Here is a 22,467-nt window from a genome sequence, read left to right on the forward strand (position 1 = left end):
GGGGTTATAAGAATAGCATTATGATCCTATTTTATTTGCAGCTCAAGGAATCAGAACAAGCTGTCCAGCTTCACATACTAACTTAATGATGAGGCCAAGAAATTTCACTGGAGGCTTTCTCCTAATGTTTTATCTCCTTGCTTTTTTCATGTTGAAAACATCATCTATGTTGTGGCGACTGGGCGGCTCAGTGGGTTAAGCTTCCGACTCTTGATTTCAGCTCAGGTCATGAGCTCACATTCATGGGATTGAGCCCTGCATTGAGGAGCTATCAGCACAGAGCCTGCTTGGGATTCTCTCTCTCTATGCCCCTCCCTGCTCTCTCTCTCACTTTCACTCAAAATAACTATTTTTAAAGTTTATTTATTTATTTTGAGAGAGAGCAAGAGAGAGAGAGCACAAGTCAGGGAGGAGCGGAGAGAAAGAGGGACAGAGAAGGAGAATCACAAGCAGACTTTGCATTGTCAGTGTGGAGCCCCATGTAAGTGGGCTCAAACTCACAACTGCAAGGTCATGACCTGAAGCAAAGTCAGGTGCTTAACCAACTGAGCCACCCAGGTACCCCAATAAGCATTTTATTAAAAAACATTTTTTAATAAACATTTTTTAAAAGAAAATATCATCGGGGCACCTAGGTGGCTCAGTCAGTTAAGCGGCCCACTTCGGCTCAGGTCATGATCTCGCGCTCTGTGAGTTCAAGCCCCGCGTCGGGCTCTGTGCTGACAGCTCAGAGCCTGGAGCCTGTTTCAGATTCTGTGTCTCCCTCTCGCTGACCCTCCCCTGTTCATGCTCTGTCTCTCTCTGTCTCAAAAATAAATAAAAACGTTAAAAATTTTTTTTTAAAAAAAGAAAATATCATCTATGTCAACTTTAGAGTGACATAATAAAGCTATATTTGCATCTCTCAGTCTCAGCTCATCAGGAATTACTGTTAAGTATAAAAGCCAGTGTATATTCCAGCTTGCATTCTTTTTTTCCTCAAGTTTTTATTTAAATTCTAATTAGTGCACATGTTAGTTTCAGGTGTAGAATTTAGTGCTTCAACACTTACATACAACATCTGGTGCTCATCACAAGTGCCCTCCTTAATACCCATCACCTATTTAACCTATCCCTTCACCCACCTCTCCTCCAGTAACCATCAGTTTCTTCTCTACATAGTTAAGAGTCTGTTTTATGCTTTGTCTCTCTCCTCCCCATGTTTATTTGTTTTGTTTCTTAAATTCTACATGAGAATGAAATCATATGGTATTTGTCTTTCTCTGACTTATTTCACTTAGCCTAATACTCTCTAGCTCCATCAATGTCATTGCAAATGGCAAGATTTCATTATTTTTTGATGGCTGAGTAATATTCCATTGTGTGTGTGTGTGTGTGTGTGTGTGTGTGTGTGTGTGTGTGTGTATACTATATCTTCTTTATCCATTCATTAGTCAATGGTCATTTGGGCTCTTTCCATAATTTGGCCATTGTTGATAATGCTCCTAAAAACATTGGGATGCATGTATTTCTTTGAATTAATGTTTTTGTAACCCTTGGGTAAATGGGTAAATACCTAGTAGTGCAATTTATTCCAGTTTGCACTTTTTTTTTTTTTTTTTTTTTTTGGAGAGAGAGAGAAGGAGGGGAGGGGCAGAGAGAGAATCTCAAGCAGGTTCTGTGCTGTCAGCTCAGAGTCCAATGCAGGGCTTGAACTCATGAACGGTGAGATCATGACCTGAGCTGAAATCAGGAGTCAGATGCTTGACCAACTGAGCCACCCAGGCATTCCTTCAGCTTGCATTCTGATATGAAACTGTCTAAAAACCTTCTGGTTAGATGAGAATATTCCATTTTCTGGCTACTTAGGAATTAAAATGTCTCCTTAAATGAAATTAAAGAATAATTTCTACTTAAATATCCCAGCCACAATAAATGAATGAATGAAACTATTTACTACACACTTGTGAAGTACGAAGTTCTTTCAATACAGCCATTCTCTCACATTAAACACAAGATGCAGACAATGATATCATCTCACTGGAGATTTATGGGAAGAACATTTTGCAAGAGTCCTTTATGCAAATACCAGGCCTTGTTGCTTTAAAAACATTAGCTCTGCTGCCTTCCTGGGGCCAGGAAGCACAAGAACTACTTACACAATACTTTCATATCTTCATTTTACTTAATCCTATGATTACAACAACCCTATGAGAATAGAGGTTAGGAATTATTACCTTATTATCCATTTTACATTTCAGGAAGCAGAGGTTCAGAATAGGGACTTGTCCAAAGCCACCAGGCTGGTCAGTGGCAGAGCTGGGACTCCAGGCTAGATCTGCTCTTACCAGATCCCATCTGCTTTTCACCGCATTCCCTACTTCAAGTAAGCTCTGTCAGAGGCAAGCTTAGGCGTTCTACAAGAAGACAGAATAAGAGGAAGGAAACAAAGTAGTGAAGAAGCAGGGATGATGACAAGGGAAGGAGGTGTCTTATTAGGAAGTGAATCTAACCACTTTCTATTGCCTCAAATGCCCCTTAAGTGGTAACAGTGCCAAAGTTACTCTATTCTATATCCTGTGCTATTCTATATCCTATGCCCCTAGGTCTACAGCTACTGTTATTTTACTAGTTAAGAAGCATGTTGGAGACTTAAATGCCTAAAATAAATCTAAAGATTTTCCTGAAGTCTAAAGATTTTTCTCCTCTGAAGTTCGGACAGCAGAACGTGGCCCACCCTACAAAGGCCTGTGGCCCCTAGATCTGGGTACACATTAAATGTCTAGGCGGACGAAGAAACCGTGAAGCGTCGGGGAAAGCAAGAGAAGAGGGTTTGGGTTGGGGGAGAGACTAAGGTTGGGCTAAGCAGGGGGAGCCTGCGGTGGAGCTGTGGTTGGGGGATGTGGGTTTTGTGGCTGAATTCAAAGGTGAGGTAAGAAACCAGGATCGGAGCTGACTGTCAGGGTGGAGTTCACAGGTCCAGGAAAGGTTAGGTTGCTGGGGGGTGCTGACGGGGTTGAAGAAAGACCAAAGAGGGGGCGAGGCTGGGTGGTCTCCGGGGCGCGAGGATGGAGGCGAGGCCCCCTTCCAAAGTCTGTGATTGGATGCTCCTTTAGTCCCGCCTCTCCAGACCCCCTTCTCCTCAAGCCCCGCCCACACCGCCGGGCGCGCGCCTGGGGAGCGGGGAGGGGGACCAAGCCGGAGAAGGGGGGAGGGAGAGAGGAGAGGCTCGTGCACGCGCCCCACTCACTGCGGGTGCGCGAGCAGCGCGCTCCCGCCGCCCGCGTCGCCATCTTTTCCCCCTCCGTCTGTCTGTCTGCCGTTGGCTTTGTCCGTCTGCAGCGCCGCCCCTCGGCTCCCCGCCACCGGCTCGGCCCGAAACCGCCCTCCGCCTGCCGGGGCTCAGTCCCGGAGAGCCCCGGCCCAGCCGGCCCGAGCTGCGGCCCGGGGCCCATTGTCCGGCGGTCCGTCTGTCCGGAGGCGGGGCCCAGGGACGCGGCGCGCCGCGGTGCGCCGAGGCTCCGGGTAAAAAGACCCCCGTCTCCTTTCCTCCGGGGCTAGGCTGAGGATGCAGGGGCTCCCCGCTCTCTCCCTTGTTCGCCCGCTGTCGGTCCTTTTGTCTGTGTCTGGGGAGGGGGCTTGGTGCTCGCTCTGGCCGGAGGGCGGGGGTAGCCCAGGCTCCGACGCTCCCCCTGCGCCGTGTTCCCCAGACGAGGCCGGACCCGGCCGGCTCCCCACGGGCCGTTCCTCTTTCAGTCCCTCTGGCGGTCTCGGGCGCGGGAGGGGCGTCCGCGCCGCCGCCCTCCCGCGGTGGGCCCAGGTCGGGCTGGGCCGGGCACTACCGGGGCGGCCCCGGCGTCTGACAGGCTGGGGTGGAGCCGGGGGAGGAGGAGGATGGGCGTGGGAGTGCAGACCCGGGTGTCAGTCCCGCGTCGCGGTCTCGCAGAACGGCTTCTAAATTTAGATTTCTGAGAAGACTGTGTCGTCTGAGGGTTTGTCTGAGACGCCTCGGAAGACCTCTGGCTTTTGTCGGTAATTCCTGGGTATCTACCTGTGCTCAGAAGATCGAAGCCAGAGGGACCATCTCGGCTGATTGTACACCTTCTCCAGACCAAAGAAAGTGGGAACAGGGTGAACAGTGAGGCAGCTACGTGACCAGCTTTCTCGTCCTCTCCTTTTTGGCAGATACAAATCACTGGGATTCGGGCGAGTTTACTTTGCTCCGTGGGAACTGCACCAGAGCTGGAGGTGGGAGTGCACCCTCTTTTCATAAAGCTTGGATTTCACCTGCTCTTTTTGTTTTTTTCCCCCATGCTAAAGTCTGTGGTGTGTCCTGAAAGCTGCAACCTAACACCTGTGGGAGAGCAGGGACAATGTTAAGGGACGATGTTGGCCTCCCTCCAAAGGACTCTTAACCTCGTTCTAAAGGCAAAGCTTCCTTCCTTTTTATGTAGAATCCCTTGTAAACCTGAACCTCACCGTTTACTTTCTTCCCATTACGTTTTTTCTTCCAGATGGTGGTGATGTTCAGGCGGCTCTCCATTTACATTTTTGTGTTAGTTTCAGATTCAGTCTTGGGAACTGAGGCAGTGTTAAAAGAAGAACTGAATGCATGATCTTTAGGGCAACGCGTCTATGAATTTTATTACCTTTTATGACCTATAAAACGGTCGTCTAACCTCTGAAATCTTGCTATGTAGTCAAGAATGCACTTATATTGCCATTTATGTATGTATGTATATAGGTCTTTTCTTATTTATTTCCTTATTGAGTCCACGACCCACTGACTTTTTTTTTTTTGAGGTAGAGGAGGGTATTTGCTTATCCTCCCCCCCCCCCCCCCCCCCCCCCCCCCCGTAATCCCTCAGGTGTGAAGTCCCATTGGGTACCATCTGGTCAGTTCCCCATTTGGCCGCTAGGAGGATTGTGAGATGCAGTGGATACTGCCTATTTCAATACGCAGATGCTCATCTCTGTTTCTGACTTGTAGCTTCAGTATTGAACTGTTGCCTCACCAAGATGATCTGAATTGAGCATGTCTCAAGTTATTTGGCCTTCCTTCAGAAGGATCTTCATTACCTTTATCACACAGTTTCAATTTCTGATCTTGATTAGGAGAAAATTTAAAGATTAGTTAATATTTCATTTTTCCTTATATAATAGAGAGGTGTAGCTCTACAAATGTTGGGAGAAAATGATAATGTGCATTTCATTCAACTTTCCTTTTTGTGATTCCACAGGAAAAGACCCAAAGTGAATATTCCTTCACTGCTTATGCTAATAACTACTTGATTGGAAAGAAATGATCTATGCAAACAAAACTTAGAACAGAGAATACATACCATTAGCATTAGCTCACAGAAAGTGCCCTCTAACTAGTTAAAATTGATTTTACTGTATACATTTGAAGCTGGTTTTTTGTTGTTGTTGTTTTAATTAAAGGTCTGAAAAAGAACTGTGTTTGATATGCAGATATGATAGAAGACTGCCTGAAAGCTGCTTCCTTTGCCACTTCCTGTGGAGGCCTGTCTTTGCCATTTGCGGTTTCTTTCTTTTGGTAAGGGGAGGCAGGATCTGATTACAGGTCTGAGATCCTTTCTAGCTACATGGAGGAGTTAGTTGGCATAACAGGAGATGAGTCTTCACTAACTGGAGTGCAGAGTATAGCTAGCAGTAGCCTCTCAGAATGCCTCTTAAGGCATTAAACTACTTGCTTATTCAGTATAAGTACAATTTGAAAGGGCAGGAAGTGAAAGAAAACTTAGAGGGTGACCAAATCCATATTCTTGTCCTTGGTAGGGAAGAGAATCTCTTTTTTTAATCTGTTTATTCACTGTGCCTTTTTTTTAATTTTTTTTATTTTTATTTTTTTTCAATATATGAAATTTATTGTCAAATTGGTTTCCATACAACTGTGCCTTTCATAGAAAATTTCAGTTTTCACTACTAATCCATTTCAGACTCTTTAACAACACTTACTGCTGGGAAAGTCTTTCTTAGAAACTAACCAGGAACCTCCAGGCTTATGTATCTGTTCCCTCCAGTTTCAGGGAAGCAGATGCAGGTCTCTGCAGCACGTCTCCTTTGGGGAGCTTTTCTCTTTGTTCTTCCCACTGATCTCTTTGCTACACAGAGGCTGGATTAAAAAGAGGCACTAAAGTTATTAACTTTGCCACTCCAGAGCATGTGAGCAGGGCCAGGTTGATATTCCACACTGGAATGTTGAATTAATACTCAACAGTGTGGATAGCATCTGGCTCTTCTGGTGAGAGCTCATCTTCAACATTGGAAGCCTGATTTGATTCAGTGCCCTGTCATCCACAGTGCCTAGCACTGTGCCTACCTCGCTAGGTAGAGGCTCTATTTCCTGTGCTGATTTCATTTATAGACACCTAAAAGTTTTGAGATGTTTCCTGTCTCGCAGGGATGTGGTGCTTTGTCACCTCCAGGCAAGATAACTTCTTGAAAAAACATCTGGAGGTTCCCATTTGTGCAGATTGCAGGGCTTGACTTCCAGTGGGCGTGTAACATGTGAGCTGCCACCCTCTTTAGCTTCCATCTGCTTCCTTTTACATTCATGGGGGTTATCCATTTGAGCCTGCAGTGCTTCTAAAACTGTTACCTAAGTGTTTTGCTTCCTTTTCTATCCGGTGACCTTGATCATGATCACATAACAGTGTTCTGGATTCCACAGATAGATTTAGAGTAGAATTCTCTAAATCCTTTGAAGGGGTCCCTTCTTAAACTTCTTGGGACCTGGATGTTGTGTTGTGCTACAGATTTCTTTCTTTCTTTCTTTCTTTCTTTCTTTCTTTCTTTCTTTCTTTCTTTCTTTCTTTCTTTCCTTAAGTTTATTTATTTATTTTGAGTGAGAGAAAAAGCACGAGTGGGGAAGGGATAGAGAGAGAGGGAGAAAGGAAGAATCCCAAGCAGGCTCCGCATTGTCAGCACACAACCAAGTGCGGGGCTTGAACTCACGAACTGTGAGATAATGACTTGAGCCCAAGTTGGATGCTTAACCAACTAAGCCACCCAGGTGCCCCCATTTCTTTCTTTCTTTAATTAGTTCAATTATTTATAACTGGTGAGTTTTATATGCTCAATAACTTTTTTAAAAGTCTTTTTATCTTTAATTTTGTCTAATTTCTGGGAAAAATGGCACGTGGTAACAATATGTTTTTTATTGTAGGTCAGCACCCTGCAAGGAAGTAGTAACATATCCAGTTGTGAAACTGGGAAAGGGCAGAACTTTTGGATCAGGAAAACATGTCCCGTCGGAAACAGACAAATCCAAATAAAGTTCACTGTGAGTATTGGGTTTTGTCTTCTGGAACCTGGGAACATTGAGGGTTGAAATGAAAAAGTAATCTCAATTTAGGTGAGATGCTTACACTAATTTGTGTAGGAAAAAAGGGTTAAAGAGGTTGAACGTGATGGGTTTAAAGTGTGTCTGGTTGCTGGAGGAAGTATTAGAAACCTGTCTTAGGAGTAAGTGCACTTGATTCATCCTTAGTATTCACATTAACAGACATTTATAGGATATCTGTGCAAAGCCTTGTGCTAGATGCCAGGACTGTAAAACAGCATAAGGATATATAAGACTATAGTGGAGCCACAGATACATAAAATAATATCTAAAAACACAAGATAGTATATGCTGAGTGCCATATAGGGATGCTAAGACTGTGTGTACTACAGAAGAGGAAGGAGTTCCATAGACTGAAGTAGCAAGGGAATGCTTCATGGAAAAGGCCCTAGACTTTGAGCTTAAACTGGGCCTTAGAAGGTAGGAAGTGGATTTTTAAAAAAGGAAGAAGGAAGAGGTAAAATCACGTAGGGAAAATTATGTGAGCAAAGATAAAAGAAGGAAAGCACATGTTCAGGGGATAAGGAGACTTTGTATGAAGCAGACGTTATATTTATCCAGATATTCTAGGACATGAGTTTGGAGGTGTTTAATTCAGGCCAAGTTCATACTTCATACTGTGGACTATAAGGAGCTACTAAGGGTTTTCAGGCAGAGAAGGGGAGGGGCATTTAGAATGCAGTGTGTCAGGACTACGAAGCAGTTTGTGTGATGGATCACGAGAGAAAGACTAGTAACAGGAAAACTAGGTATGCATTATTGCCTTGCATTGTTTCTCAGCAGTTTTGTATGTATGTATGTTTTATTTCAGTAATTAGACTGTAAAATTCTAGAGGGCAGAGACTATGTCCCATTTATATTTCTTGCTATTCCTCTTTACTTCTAGCACTGCTTATAAAGGATGTTCAAAGTGCCTTTTAAATTAACATTTAAATATCTATCTATGCAGATTTTATATAATTGACCTGTTTCCTATGATCTGGGAAGATAAGCATCCTCACCCAAATGTTTATTTATTTATTTATTTTTATTTAAAAAATTTTTTTTTAACCTTTATTTATTTTTGAGACAGAGAGAGACGGAGCATGAACGGGGGAGGGTCAGAGAGAGAGGGAGACACAGAATCTGAAACAGGCTCCAGGCTCTGAGCCATCAGCACAGAGCCCGATGCGGGGCTTGAACTCACGAACCGCGAGATCATGACCTGAGCCGAAATCGGAAGCTTAACCGACTGAGCCACCCAGGCGCCCCCCAAATGTTTAAAAAAGAGTCACATAGCACCTTTTATTATTGAGGACTGACCAAATAAAGTACAGCAGCATCCGAAGAGAATTCAGTGAAATAATACATAACGGTTATTTTGAAGGAAAACGCTCTTCTACATATGAGAGGGTAGATTCGTCAAAGAGTTAAGATAAGAAGACTAAAGTTCATTAAAAATATCCTGCATACCAGGCACTCTGTACCTTATCTTATTGGGTAATTTCAAGAGTGAGAGAAGAAATAGTAGGAACAGAGGAATTAGGTGGACTTGAATATTTTATAAGTTAATGAGATTAGGGAGGCACACCTTCATTTACAATTAATTCTTCAACTTAACTCCTGGAAAAGTTGTAGAAGAGAACAAGTTGGATGCTTCTAGGAGTATGTTCTGGAATAGGTGGATGTGGAAGTCTGCTTAATATAAAGGTGAGTGAGTGGTTTAGGAAGGGTTTAGAAATTGATGCTACAACAATAAAATGTAGTGGGCCTGAATGTGAAATTGTCAAGAGAGACATCTCTTGATCCAACACAGAGGTTTAGGAGGGTTGTCTTCTCCTCTCTGAAAACAAGTATCAGTAAAAGACACAGATGTGACCCCAAGAAGGCAGGGAAGGAAAGGTATTCTTAGTAGATGGGTTCACAAATAAGGCGGTCATAGGAGTTGGGTGTTTACTTAAAAAAGCCGTCTGTCCAGGGCACCTGGGTGGCTCAGTCAGTTGAGCGTCCGACTTTGTCTCAGGTCATGATCTCACCGTTTGTGGGCTTGAGCCCCATGTCGGGCTCTGTGCTGACAGCTCAGAGCCTGGAGCCTGCTTCAGATTCTGTGTCTCCCTCGCTCTCTGCCCTTCCCCCGCTCATGCTCTGTCTCTCTCTCTCTCTCTCTCTCTCTCTCTCTCTTAAAAATAAACATTAAAAAAATTTTTTTTTTAAGCCATCTGTCCAAAGAGACTTGGTTAGATTTAAGGAGAGTAGGTGGCAGGGAATGATGGCCTGATTGTGATAAGGCCAAGGGAAGCTAGGCTTGTATGGCCTTTGCCCGTGTCCATGTAGCGTATATCCATCAGCTGAATCTCCTCCCACCATAGTTGAACCCAGGGTGAGTTGGTATTGGGTCAGAAAACAGATGGACAAACAGACCATGGAGAAGATAAGAGAGTATTACACATCCACAGCTGCAGAAATGCAGTTTCCAGAGCCGAGTCAATATCATATTGTGGTGGAATGGGTGGGGCTGTGCGGGCTCTGAGGAAGTGACCATTATGAGGGCCATGAACAGAAATGTTCAGCTGCAACTAAAAAGCAGACCCCCAGGGAGGGACTGTTTTCGGAGATGTATTTGGATGGGGAACCATGAAGGCTTCTCAGGTAATAGACTGAGCTTGACTAAAGAAGAAAAGACACTGAGATTTGCTGGTGTCTCAGGACTTTGTGCTTATTTACTGTTTGGGGACCGAAGCGGATCCTGCCTTTTTAAAAACAGCATTTTCTCCTTGCCCATGACAAAAGTGGCAGGTAGGAATAGGTAGTTTCAGTCTTCTGCCCGCTTGAGTCTCCTGTTCCCTTGCAGTGAAATGGAACCAATCAAATGTATTGAATTTAATGCTGCTTATCTATTTAAAATAAGTGGAATGGACTCAAGGTCTGGGAGGCAAGAATGTCTGCAGAAGCTTTGCTGAAATGTTAAAGCCAGTCGGCACTTGAGTAATGGCTGAGCTCCATTACATCTGCCTTCTGGGAAGAAGATTGAGTCATGAAACTCAGAGCCCACCTAAAAGAGTATATTAAGAATCCCACTGCTGTAGGGGTGCCTGGGTGGCTCAGTCCGTTAAGCTTTCGACTCTAGATTTCAGTTAAGTTCATGATCTCATGGTTTGTGGGTTCAAGCCCCATGTCAGACTCTGTGGTGACTTTGTGGACCCTGCTTGGGATTCTCTCTCTCCCTCTCTCTCTGCCCCCTACACCCCAAATAAATAAATAAACGTAAAAAAGGAAGGAAGGAAGGAAGAAAGAAAGAATCCCACTGCTGTAGCCTGGCAGCATTTATCACATCCACTTGAGAAGCCAGCGGGCAGGATGCACTGGCATTTACTTGGCTTTCCTCAGGACTGTCTCTGTATCTGAATTACCATCATGATCTCTCCTTTCCCCAGAAACATCCACACGTACTCTTGTAGTTTGCTCAGTTCATTAATAGGTTTGATACAGAGCTTTTGGAATAAAAGCCCAGAATTATTGGTTTCAGAGAAACTGCTGAGGGGTATTAGACCTTCTTAGACCTCCTTCCTCATCTCACCTCCTTCTGAGTACAAGTTTCTGTCAGCTGTTTTCTAGAGAGGTTGAAAATAGAGTCCCTTGTAAACTCTCATTTGATGTGTTTATGCCAAGCAAACCACTAAGAAAAGGAGAACTCTTTCTTCAGAAGCTTTTGTTTTCAGATTGAAAAGTACATACAAGACTAAAAACTTTGAATTTCAATAAAAGCTTCTCAGCTTTTACAGAGAAGTAGGGAAAAAAGCCTTTAAAGTGCCTTCTCTTCCAAAAAACGCAACTTGTTTTGTCCTCATTCATTCTGTCAACATCCTTGTGATGGCTATGTTCCCGGCATGTGGTAGCACCTTGGGTCACAGAGACTGTCAGCTGGAATGGAATCCTAAGCCCCTCACTCCCAAGACTAGCTCATTTTTTCTGCATTTGACTTCTGCTCTGTTGGAATATTTTTCAGCTGCTTTGCTTTCTTTAATTTCAGTCAGCCAGAAATTGCATGTGTTTAATTGCACCAATGACTCAAGAAAGAGAATTGTAAAATCTTTGCCTTTCTAGTAACTTTTATCCCAGGCTTCTCCTCTGTTCTACAGACTTGCTTGGATGGCCTTGTTCTTGTCTAGTCTGGAACACCTTAGCCAAATCAGACAAACAGTATCTTGATTTCATACCAAAAAAAAGAAGAGGTAGCACCTTGTTTTTTACTGTAGAGCTTAGATTACTTGTTCTTAACTATTAATAGACAAATAAATACCCATGTTAAATAAGATGGTTGCCCTACATTAATATCTAGAGACCTGAGTGTTTTTTTAACCTATTCCAATAGTTTCAAGATAGAAGGAAATAATAATTCTACATTAGAAAAGCAGACAAATTTCCAATTCTGTGTCTCCCTCTCTCTCTGTCCCTCCCCCACTCATGCTGTATCTCTCAAAAATGAATAAACGTTAAAAAATTTTTTTTAATAAAAAAAAAAGCAGGCTGTTGTATAACATTTCTCAAGTGCCAGTATTTCTATGGATCACATTATATTTGAGTTACTATGACATAATTTTAGCAGATATCACTACCTTTTTATGAAAGGATAATTCTGGGCAGTCAGATTTACAGCTTAGGTATATAGGGCCTACTGGAAGATCATGATATGCCCAAATCGCTTTTTTAATGGTTTTTATATATTTTGCTTTCTGTCAATGTTTAAGATAAGAATGGCCCTAAGGAATAAAGTTTACCTTAGCCTTTTCCAGAAGTCAGGAATAGAACCAAACTGCCAACAGGGAATGACAATTAATGTATTCTAACTATGCTAAGTGAGATTGCCAGCAAAAGTCCTAGATAAAGACATTGTATGGAATTAACTCTTCTCTGTTCCGTGAAGGCCCAAATATTTAGACAATATCAATAGACAAAAATTTTCAGCTCAAGTTGGTGGGTCTAAACTGAATCACTGGTAGATCTTGAGAGGTATTTATCCTTTTACATGCCCTTCTACTAATGCAATGCAATTACCTATTAAGGGGGGAAAAAGTGTATTCTTCATATGTTATAAACCTAGTTTTTTTCTGGGTAGGTTTCTTTAGAGATGAGAAGTATCACTGATGAGAGTGGTCTACCCTTTGATAATCATATGTTGGTACATGACGTGTTCCTCAGTGCCATTTCTGCCCACGGTTTCCAGGTCCAAAAGCATGCATCTACCCAGAAGAATTCAGTAACTAATCCAGTTGGCCATGGTCTTGTGGTTACAGTGGAACCACCATGAAGGAAAATATTTTACTTCTGCAAAGAAGGATGAGAAGGTGCTATAACACAGAATTTTTTTTTGTTCTTCCTTGCAGTAATTTATGTCCAGTTTATGATCTTGATATTTTGGAAATGGACTTAAGGCAGCTTATTTTTCTTTTACTTGAGTGCTCTGTGGCTAGAAGTTCACTTGAACCCTTGCCACCTCTACTCCCATTCCCAGTAGCAATCAGAGTAGCCACAGTATTAGTTACTCTGGCCCCAGCATGGTAACTCATCATAGGGTATCAGAACCATCAAAATGATGGGTCCCTTTGTCATTTACTGGCCCTAAGAACATTATTTTGATCTTTGAGGTGTAGCATCAGTTTCTTGTGGTTCGAAGGTAACGTTATCACTAGGATCAGAGCCATTCTTCTCACACAGAGACAAGTGTTTGTTTTCAGCAGCACAACTCTGGTGAACTATCTAAACTGCTTACATCAGGGGTGCCTGGGTGGCTCAGTCGTTTAAGCGGCCGACTTCGGCTCAGGTTATGATCTCGCGGTCCGTGAGTTCAAGCCCCGTGTCGGGCTCTGTGCTGACAGCTCAGAGCCTGGAGCCTGTTTCAGATTCTGTGTCTCCCTCTCTCTGACCCTCCCCTGTTCGTGCTCTGTCTGTCTCTGTCTCAAAAATAAATAAACGTTAAAAAAAAAAATTTAAACTGCTTACATCACTGCTAAAAAGCAGTTTCAAAATATGGATATTAAAATTGTACACACCTGGGTTTGAATACTTTGTTCTATAGACTTGAGTTTTCTCTTAAGTAAAATATGTGTAGGAATACCTACCACATAGAGTTTTGCAGAGAATTAAGATAAAAACTATAAAGCACTGGGGCACCTGGGTGGCTCAGTCGGTTAAGTGTCCGACTTCGGCTCAGGTCATGATCTCATGGTTCATGGGTTCGAGCCCCTCATGGGGCTCTCTGCTCTCAGCAAAGAACCTGCTTCAGATCCTCTGTCCCCCTCTCTCTCTGCCCCTCCCCTGCTTATTCTCTTTCTCTCTCTCTCTCTCTCTCAAAATAAATACATAAACTTAAAAACAACAACAACAACAACAACTATAAAGCACTTAGCTTAGAGTCTGGAACCAGGATATGCCAAATAGTAGTTATTAGTGTTTAGCACTTAGCATCTAGATGCTCACTGAATTTTTGCTGAACAAATGCCAAAGTGAATCACATGAAGCCTCCTTTACATCAGTTCTTTCATCGTCCAAGGACTGATAGCACAGGTCAACTGACCGTTTCTCCTGCCGCATTGTATCCTGTCTTGGAACCTGAACCTGTTTATGTTCCTTTTTTCTTTTCAGTAAGAAAGTGCCTGGCCTGTTGTCAGACATTTCACTAGGGCTTTTTATTCTCTCTTGGTGGCTGGGAGTGGGAACTGTAGTTTCCACTCTGACTGAGATAATGGAAACCTCAAGAAACCCAATTCTCTTTTCTCCTTATGCCTGGCCTCTTGGAAATAAAAGAGCACTTAAATATTGACTCTTCAATAACCACAAAGATCCTAGGCAGAGTTCATTGCAAATGAATGCATAATCAAGGACGGTCCTGGGTTTCTGGATATCCCATATGAAAAAAGAAAAAGGAAAAAATACCTCATTGACCAGGGAGACTAGATAAAATATTATTTCTTGCAAATTAGTTGGTATGTTTCAGGAAGTTTGTTCCTCAGCAAAAATGAGTTCATATATTATCTGTTCTCCATTTAGTCTGTTATTCAACCAGTTGTTGATTTGCTTGTGGCTAATTCTGGTAGACAAAGAAAATCAAGGCAGAACTTCCAAAGTATTTCTCGAAAGGGGAGTGGATGAAAGATGAGATTAGAGAGATTGTTATTTGGAAGGATTATTTGAAGCACTTGTTTATAGTCAGAGATGAACTCTGAGTCAGGGCCATAATGTTAGTATGCTAAGATTCAGAGATTGTGCCCACATTTGTTGCCCTATCTGTATTATCCCACCACTTTGCCTCTTCTGCCTCTGTCTCCCCAATCCTGATGGTAGGTTATCCGTGGAATTGATATTCTGACGTTAAATTTGTTAAGTAGCAATTGATTACCTTTTGAAAGGAGTCAGGATTGGGAGGATTTAAGCAAGTGATGCTTTCTAGAGCATCTGGCTCACTGCCCAGGAAGAGTAGCCATGCCCAGAAACTCCAGGAGGCAGCAAGCTAAGAGATGGATGACCCCACAATAGGGTACCTGCCTGTCTCCCAACTTTGAATGGTCTGACTTTCCACCCAGCTTGCCTGGGATATGCTGTCTAGCTGGTGGCCTGACTGTTTTTCCTTGTGACCACCAGGGGATCAAGTATTTGCTGGGCTAGAAGAGCAAGCCCGCCAGGCGATGATGAAAACTGATTTTCCTGGAGACCTTGGCAGTCAGCGACAAGCTATCCAACAACTAAGAGATCAGGACTCCAGTAGCAGTGAGTTCTGCACCTTCTGGTAATGACTCAGGGCAATGGGAGAAGAATTATCAGAGTGTGTGTGCTCTGGGGATTGTGCATGGGGGTTGGGAGGAAGACATGAAGAAAGAGATTTGTGGATCCTCAGTGTTCCCAAAGGTGTTCCAAGGTGTATGAGCATATGCTTATCCAGAGAGAGGACAGGTTTGGCATTATATTTTTTTTTAACTCATGGACTGCAGTACTTGATACAGTGCCATACACAGATAGGTTTGTGATGACTGTGATAGACAGGGGTATAGAGATCATTCGTACAGGAGCAGTCCCTGGGTTAGGTGAAATGAAAATAATCCCTGTCTCCTAGAATCTATTTACTTAAAGTTAACAAAATATAAGAGTGGCATTAATGAAATTTTTGCTTGAGGACCCAGTTTGAATGTCACACAAGAGGATTTGCTTACTAATGAGATTATGCATCATATAAAATGCTAAAGTCTGGGTACCTGGGTGGCTTACTCTGCAGGGCATGCGAGTCTTGATCTCAGTCCGAGCACCACAGTGGGCATAGAGACTACTTTTAAAAGAATAAATTAATTTTTTTAGAAAAGCAATAAAGTGCTAAAGTCAATGTCTTTCTACACCAAGTCCTAAGTAGATCCCTGGAAGGAGATGGCAAAGACAGTGATTGGTAACTAACTGAGCCTGATGGATCATCTGTTCCATGACCTGCCTGAACAAATACATTTTGAGATATATTTGTCGAAATACAAATTTCCTAGGATGATTTCCATACTTTACTAATCACATCCATCTGATATTGGATATTATTACTGTCAATTCAGAGTGACATTTTTAATTTTTCTCTACATTTGGGATTAAAGAATAACAAAGAGGGAAAGAATTCAGGGGCCTTCTAGGAACTAGTTTTCACTCAAATTAATAATTTAGCAAAAAAAAAATTTAGCATCTAATTGCTCAGGTACAGAAAAAACGAAAGATTTTTAGAAAACCTATGGGAGCCACCAGTTTGAATAACAGGATAGGAATGGCAACGTCTATAAAAGTTTAATAGGTTTCCATTCTGGAAAAGCTGCATCATCCCTCTAGATGGCATACTTATTTTTTTTTAAATCTTTGGAATTCTATATTTGGATTTTTGATCAGTCACATAGCGTGTTTGATACAGTAGTGTCTTAGACTAAGTTTACAAGTACTCTGGATAAACTGGTGAGAAAATATGGTATGATTTAATCTATTCAAATCCTGCATCGTTGAGATAAATTCCCACAAAAGCTTTGGGCTAGGGAATAAGGCATACATATGATATAGATCTTTCCAGGGCCCAAATCCAGTCCACCAACCAAGCAGAGTATCTAACAGAGACCCACATAACTACTAGCAGATGATTTGGTTAGATTTTCTTATGAAGACAAAGAATGTAACCAGTTTTGCCAGATACTGGTGGATTTAAAAATTACACGAGGGGTGGCAGAGAGAAGACAAGAAGCACTGTAACTAGGAAAGCTGAGTCTCACAGGTGACAGTCTACCCTGTATTTCTCTTGCTCACAGTCAGGCCCAGGAATCCAGAATCTAAGGGTGGTTGGGATAGGGTTGGAGTCTGACAGCTTCCCTAGGCTTGGCTTCCTCTTGTGATCTTCAAGGTACTCGTACTTTTTTTCCCTTTCAGAACAAACTCCCTATTATTATCATGGTTATTAAAAAATCTTTTTCTTTTCTATGTATTTTATAATGAGAGAACAAAAATCAACCCGCAAGAATTTTGCAGACCCCTCAGCCACAAGTAGACCTCCCCACAGCCACATCCTACCCCCTAAATGAAAATAAACTCAATTCTTACTTTAGTTATAAGAAATTGTATTTCATCCTAAAGAATGTCCTGTTCCTTCCACTTAATGCAGTCAGTTATCCATCAGATAATCCAAAGAACCAATGTAAACAATGGATTTATTTAGCCTGGAATCCTGAGTTACGAGCAGAGTAAGAACCCACTGAGTCAGGTACCACAACAAATGGCCTGAGGTTGGTTGCTGTGCTGTTTTTTCCACTGGACTGAACAAACTTTTCCCTATAAAGTAGACATTATTTTTAACTAATTGACCACTATCTCCTTTATTGATTAAGAGAAAGGAAAAACTTCCTTGTTTCTCTGTGTGCCTTGGGGTTTTTTGGGAGAGAAAAGATTAGTGGGACACAGAATAGAATAGTGTATGTGATACCATGGAAAAAATCATGCAGGGGGTTATGGAGAAAAGTAAGTAATAAAATCAGTGAGAAGTGTGGGTAGGTCAGAGGTGATGTGTTGTGGGAATGAATGAGCATGGTGTGAGGTGCATAGGAGGTATGATTTGAAGTATGAGGTATTTGGGAATCATGTAAGAAGAATTATTTTTATGATAACATACAGGGCCCAATAACCATTGTCTAATGGTTTTGCCTGAGATTTTCTCTTTAGTGTGCAAATGGCATTATAAATAACAAGCTAGCAGCTTAACATGATTTGTATCCACTATCCAACTCTATAGACTATTCATTGATATAAACTCTGTTGTGGAAGATCTGAAAATGTTTTCATTATAGCTACAAACTCTAAGGTGGAAAGCAACTCAAGGCCTATTTTTGCAAAAATCAGAACTAGTGACCAATTTGTGTGTTCTAGGTGACAGTGAGGGTGATGAAGAGGAGACCACACAAGATGAAGTCTCTTCCCACACATCAGAGGAAGATGGAGGGGTGGTCAAAGTGGAAAAAGAGTTAGAAAATGTGGAGCAGCCTGTTGGTGGGAGTGAAGTGGTAGAGCATGAGGCAAGTGACAAATGGTTCCTGAGTCCAGGAACCCCCCCGACCCTTCTGCTCAGCCCTGATGCCTGATGGTCTCCTGGACCTTCATGTGAAGCCCGTCTTCCTCCACAGCTCCATTTACCCAAACCTCAGACACAACTCTCATCACACCAGCTTTCCTGTCCACCCACATGTCACTAACTGAGGTACAGCTCCCCCACTTCTTTCCAGACGGAATATCCACTTTTGCAAGACTGTCGGCTGACTTCCTGAAGTGTACTCTCGAATATGCTTGCAAATTTAAGTCAGAATGTTACCTGAGGTGCCACCTTCTCACTAAATTGTTTCCTGAGGATTCCTGCAAGAAGGACAGCCGGAAGGAAGCTAATCCGAGAGAGTTAACCTTAGGGGAAAAAACAGAGAAGCTGTCCCTGGGGCAGCCCTATGTCCTCATGGCAGGAAGCCTTGGAGAAAATAAAGATAGGAGCAAATTTTATTCCCTTGCCCTATTACTTTTTCTTTCAGTCCATAGTGGAAACCTAAGAATAACATGTGATACCAGGTTGTGTTCTTTTTAACAGGATACCCTATTAAAAGAAATAGGGGCAGGGAAAAGAGTGGTAAACAGTCTTAATGAATTGCCTACTTGTTGAATTGCAGGTCACGGGGAACTTGAATTCTGACCCCTTACTTGGACTCTGCCAGTGTCCCCTCTGCCAGCTAGACTGTGGGAGCCGCGAGCAGCTGATTGCTCATGTGTACCAGGTATGGGCTGGGGAGCCACTTGCTCCAGAACACGAGCGTCAGCAGCTTGTTTATTGGTTAGCCTTTCCCTCCAGCTCCCAGAGGAACCTTGGGCTGGTGCTTCCAATAAGAGTCCACTCCAGGCCCCAGAACATTTTAGAGACTAAGTGGGATATGTTGGGTAAAACCGTTGTCGGTTCCCAGGCAGACACCCTATGAAAACTTAAGTATAATTTTTTTCCCCAAATTACTTAATGCATATTTAAATAGTTAAATCGAAGCTAAGATCCATTAATAATGAGGGCTTTGTTTTAAAGAAGAAAAAAATGAGTTCACATAAATGTTTCTGTTATACTAGAGAAAGTGTAAATGAAGGGATCGGAAGAACACGAGCTTTTGTGCTCTTTTTTCCATGATCCAATCGCAGAGCACCTTTGCCTTGTGATCTATATTAGAAAGGCATCAGCACACATGGCAGCCTGAGCTTTACCATAAAGGTAGTTGGTTAACAAACAGACACATTTCTTTAGAAGATTGTTTTGAAAAGATTGAAGAAAAGGCAGGACAAAATCTCTTTTGGATACCAGTCTTTCTAGCTAGCTTCTACACTTGGCCTTCATTGCCTCCTTACCGTGCATTTGTGTCTGCACAGTGTGAGGCAAGCAGACAGAAATTATCCCAAGCATGAGTTCTTTGCAGATTTTGAAGAGGGCTCTTGCTCTGGAGCCCTGTTGTTCATCAGGCCAGCTGCACGTTCCAGAACATAGTCAAAACTCAAGCTAATGAAATCTGAACAATAATCGGCATGGCCTGGCCCTTCTAAAGGCCTGTTAACACAAGACTCTTACTTTTCCAGGTGCTTAACGGGGAGAATTGTTGCAAATCCCTTGTTCTGAGACTAAGGAAAGGGGACATTTTTTAGAAAGCAGCTTCTAAGTGGGTATGACTTATCTTAAAGGTTGCATGAGTTGACAGATTAAGGCTCTGTTTTGCAGCACACTGCAGCAGTGGTGAGCGCCAAGAGCTATATGTGTCCTGTCTGTGGCCGGGCCCTAAGTTCCCCAGGGTCCTTGGGTCGTCACCTCCTAATCCACTCGGAGGACCAGAGGTCTAACTGTGCTGTGTGTGGAGCCCGTTTTACCAGCCATGCCACGTTTAACAGGTTAGCTGGCCACCTAAACCTCTTGTCTGGGAACAAATTACTGGGCGTGGGTTCTGCTTTCCCAAATCAAAACAAAGGCTAGAGATAGGTAATGCAAAGCCAACTGACCCTTGACTCCTTGGAGATAAAAGTAATGAAGCTAGTAAATATGCCCATTCCATTAGATATCCCCAAAGAGAAATGAATTCCCATTTCTTTCCTCTATCAGGATAATATTTTCATAAGAGATAGGGATGGGGGAGAAGTCCAAGAACATTCATAATAAAGTTCACTGGAATAAGTGCTAAGAGGCCCCTGATATGAGGACACAGTCTCCACTGTGTCCGAGGAAGACTGGAACTATGTGAATTGTGTCCTAGTTCCATTTGCCAAGGGTACAATGCAGAGTCGTCCAAGGCAGGAGGGGCTGAGCCAGTGGACTCCCCTAAAGGCAGCTTCTACTTCAAGGACTGCTGCTTCCACAGGAGGACTGCCCTGCCTAGCTCTTAGGAACACCACTAGCCAGCTGGAATGAAAACTGCATATTTGTGGGGGTCCAGCTGATACCTGGCCGTTGGCTTTGTGTCCAACTCCAGGTGGGCTTTATAACTTGATAGACCCCCTAGCCCAGAGAAGTTGGGGAGTCGGAGAGCTAGAAGAGGTCTCCCAAGTACTCAAACTGACTCCTAGTTGTGAACTTGGAGCAACTGGTCTGGTAGGACAAGAGTAAGTCAGAGCTAGATACCTGAGCTAGACTAGAAGGAGACACTAACGATCCAAAATTTTTGTATTCCAGCGAGAAACTTCCTGAAGTACTTAATATGGAATCCCTACCCCCAGCCCATAGTGAGGGCCCCTCCAGTGCTGAGGGGAAGGACATTGCCTTCAGTCCTCCAGTGTACCCTGCTGGAATTCTGCTTGTGTGCAACAATTGTGCTGCCTACCGTAAGCTCCTGGAAGCACAGACCCCCAGTGTTCGCAAGTGGGCCCTACGTCGACAGAATGAGCCTCTGGAAGTAAGGCTGCAGCGGCTGGAACGAGAGCGCACGGCCAAGAAAAGCCGGCGGGACAATGAGACCCCGGAGGAGCGGGAAGTAAGGCGCATGAGGGACCGTGAAGCCAAGCGCCTGCAGCGCATGCAGGAGACTGATGAGCAGCGGGCACGCAGGCTGCAGCGGGATCGGGAAGCCATGAGGCTGAAGCGGGCCAATGAAACCCCAGAGAAGAGGCAGGCCAGGCTCATCCGGGAGCGGGAAGCCAAGCGGCTCAAGAGGAGGCTGGAGAAAATGGACATGATGTTGCGAGCTCAGTTTGGCCAGGACCCTTCTGCCATGGCAGCCTTAGCAGCCGAAATGAACTTCTTCCAGCTACCTGTGAGTGGGGTGGAGTTGGACAGCCAGCTCCTGGGCAAGATGGCCTTTGAAGAGCAGAACAGCAGCTCTCTGCACTGAACCCCTCCTGCCCTCTCACTCACCCAGGTCCCCAGGGATCAGTGTGGTAGCCACCCACAGGGCCCTGTCCTTACTGCCAGAGACAGGCCTGGGTTGGCTGCAGGTGGACCTGCGTACCTTTGCATGTGGGAGCGGGATGCTGGGATCAGCCAGAAGCCGACTTAACACGGCTCCGGACAAGGGAGTAGGCAGGCACTCCAGAGAACTGGACTCCCCAGCCCACTGCTGCAGGGCATGCTTCTAGGACTGCAGGGCCTGGTGCGGCCCACGGAATTGTGAGGGCAAATAAATTAATTTTATCTTTACTGGCCTTTTTCTGTTTTTCTCTCCATTTCATTCTAGCAAATGAAGTGATGTAGGAGAGACCCAGGTGGAAGTTTTCGGCAGGGACTTCTGGCAGATTGTCTTCTGAAGGGAGGGCGCTCCTCAATTTAGGTGGCCCAGAGATCCCTTGTTTGGGCCTTTACAAGCTGATAAGGCATACCTATGACAAGAAAGAACCATTGCTGACTTTGTGAGAGTCCATTCCCAACAGCCTAACAAAGATCTTCTATAGTCCCAAAGGCCATTTAAACCTAGCGTACTTTTTCCAAACTCAGAAGTAGACACCTTTCCTCATAACTGGCATTTTCTAAAGAGATGCAGTATTTATTTAGGCTACGGGCTGGCTACTTTTCCCAGCAGAATTCAATTTGTCAAACTTTAAAAATCCTATCCTAGCGGCACCTGGGTGACTCAGTTGGTTAAACGTCCAACTCTTGGTTTTGGCTCAGGTCATGACCTCACATTTCAAGGGATTGAGCCCAATGTCAGGCTCTGCACAGGCTAGTGCAGAGCCTGTTTGGGATTCTAGGTCTCCCTTTCTGCCTCTCCTCCACTCACGCTGTCTCTCTATCTCTCTCTCTCTCTCAAACTTAAAAAAGATTTAAAAAAAATTTTTTTAATGTTTATTTATTTTTGAGAGAGAGAAAGAGCATGAGCAGGAGAGGGGCAGAGAGAGAGGGAGACAAAGAATCTGAAGCAGGCACCAGGCTCTGAGCTGTCAGCAGAGCCCAACATAGGGCTTGAACTCACAAATCAGATCATGACCTGAGCCAAAGTCGGGCGCTTAACCAACTGAGCCACCCAGGTGCCCCATAAACTTAAAAAAATTTTTTAATCCTATCCTAGACAGCGGTCAGCTTTATTGAGGAATACGTTCACAGAAGTAGCTCTAATATTGGAGCACCTGAATGGCTCATTTGGTTAAGCATCCAACTCTAT

The 22,467-nt window shown here is 43.6% G+C and overlaps 1 protein-coding gene across 8 annotated transcripts; it reads left to right on the forward strand.

Annotated features, from left to right (window-relative positions):
* Positions 1 to 3,218: 3,218 nt before the first annotated feature.
* On the forward strand, positions 3,219 to 21,509 carry ZNF821 (zinc finger protein 821). Of its 8 annotated transcripts, XM_011290232.3 has the most exons (10): positions 3,219 to 3,504; positions 4,165 to 4,227; positions 5,452 to 5,536; positions 7,169 to 7,285; positions 12,549 to 12,669; positions 14,963 to 15,088; positions 17,747 to 17,892; positions 18,529 to 18,633; positions 19,608 to 19,774; positions 20,550 to 21,509. In XM_011290232.3, the coding sequence occupies exons 6-10, from the start codon at positions 15,007 to 15,009 to the stop codon at positions 21,202 to 21,204; spliced, it is 1,155 nt and encodes a 384-aa protein (XP_011288534.1). In that variant the 5' UTR covers positions 3,219 to 3,504; positions 4,165 to 4,227; positions 5,452 to 5,536; positions 7,169 to 7,285; positions 12,549 to 12,669; positions 14,963 to 15,006; the 3' UTR covers positions 21,205 to 21,509. The 8 variants fall into 8 exon arrangements, with proteins under 8 accessions (XP_011288534.1, XP_011288531.1, XP_011288530.1 ...); XM_011290229.3 differs by lacking the exon at positions 12,549 to 12,669 and having other exon boundaries at positions 5,422 to 5,536; XM_011290228.3 differs by lacking the exon at positions 12,549 to 12,669.
* Positions 21,510 to 22,467: the final 958 nt, after the last annotated feature.

The sequence above is a fragment of the Felis catus genome, chromosome E2 (assembly GCF_018350175.1).
Source record: "Felis catus isolate Fca126 chromosome E2, F.catus_Fca126_mat1.0, whole genome shotgun sequence".
NCBI lineage: Eukaryota > Metazoa > Chordata > Mammalia > Carnivora > Felidae > Felis > Felis catus.

What these genes read in the sequence shown, in the direction of transcription:
- ZNF821 (XM_011290229.3), top strand. Translation starts at nt 7,246, where the DNA reads ATGTCCCGTCGGAAACAGACAAATCCAAATAAAGTTCACT. An exon ending in AAATCCAAATAAAGTTCACT is followed by an intron (nt 7,286 to 14,962) that starts GTGAGTATTGGG and finishes TGTGACCACCAG; the next exon opens with GGGATCAAGTATTTGCTGGG. An exon ending in GTGAAGTGGTAGAGCATGAG is followed by an intron (nt 17,893 to 18,528) that starts GCAAGTGACAAA and finishes GTTGAATTGCAG; the next exon opens with GTCACGGGGAACTTGAATTC.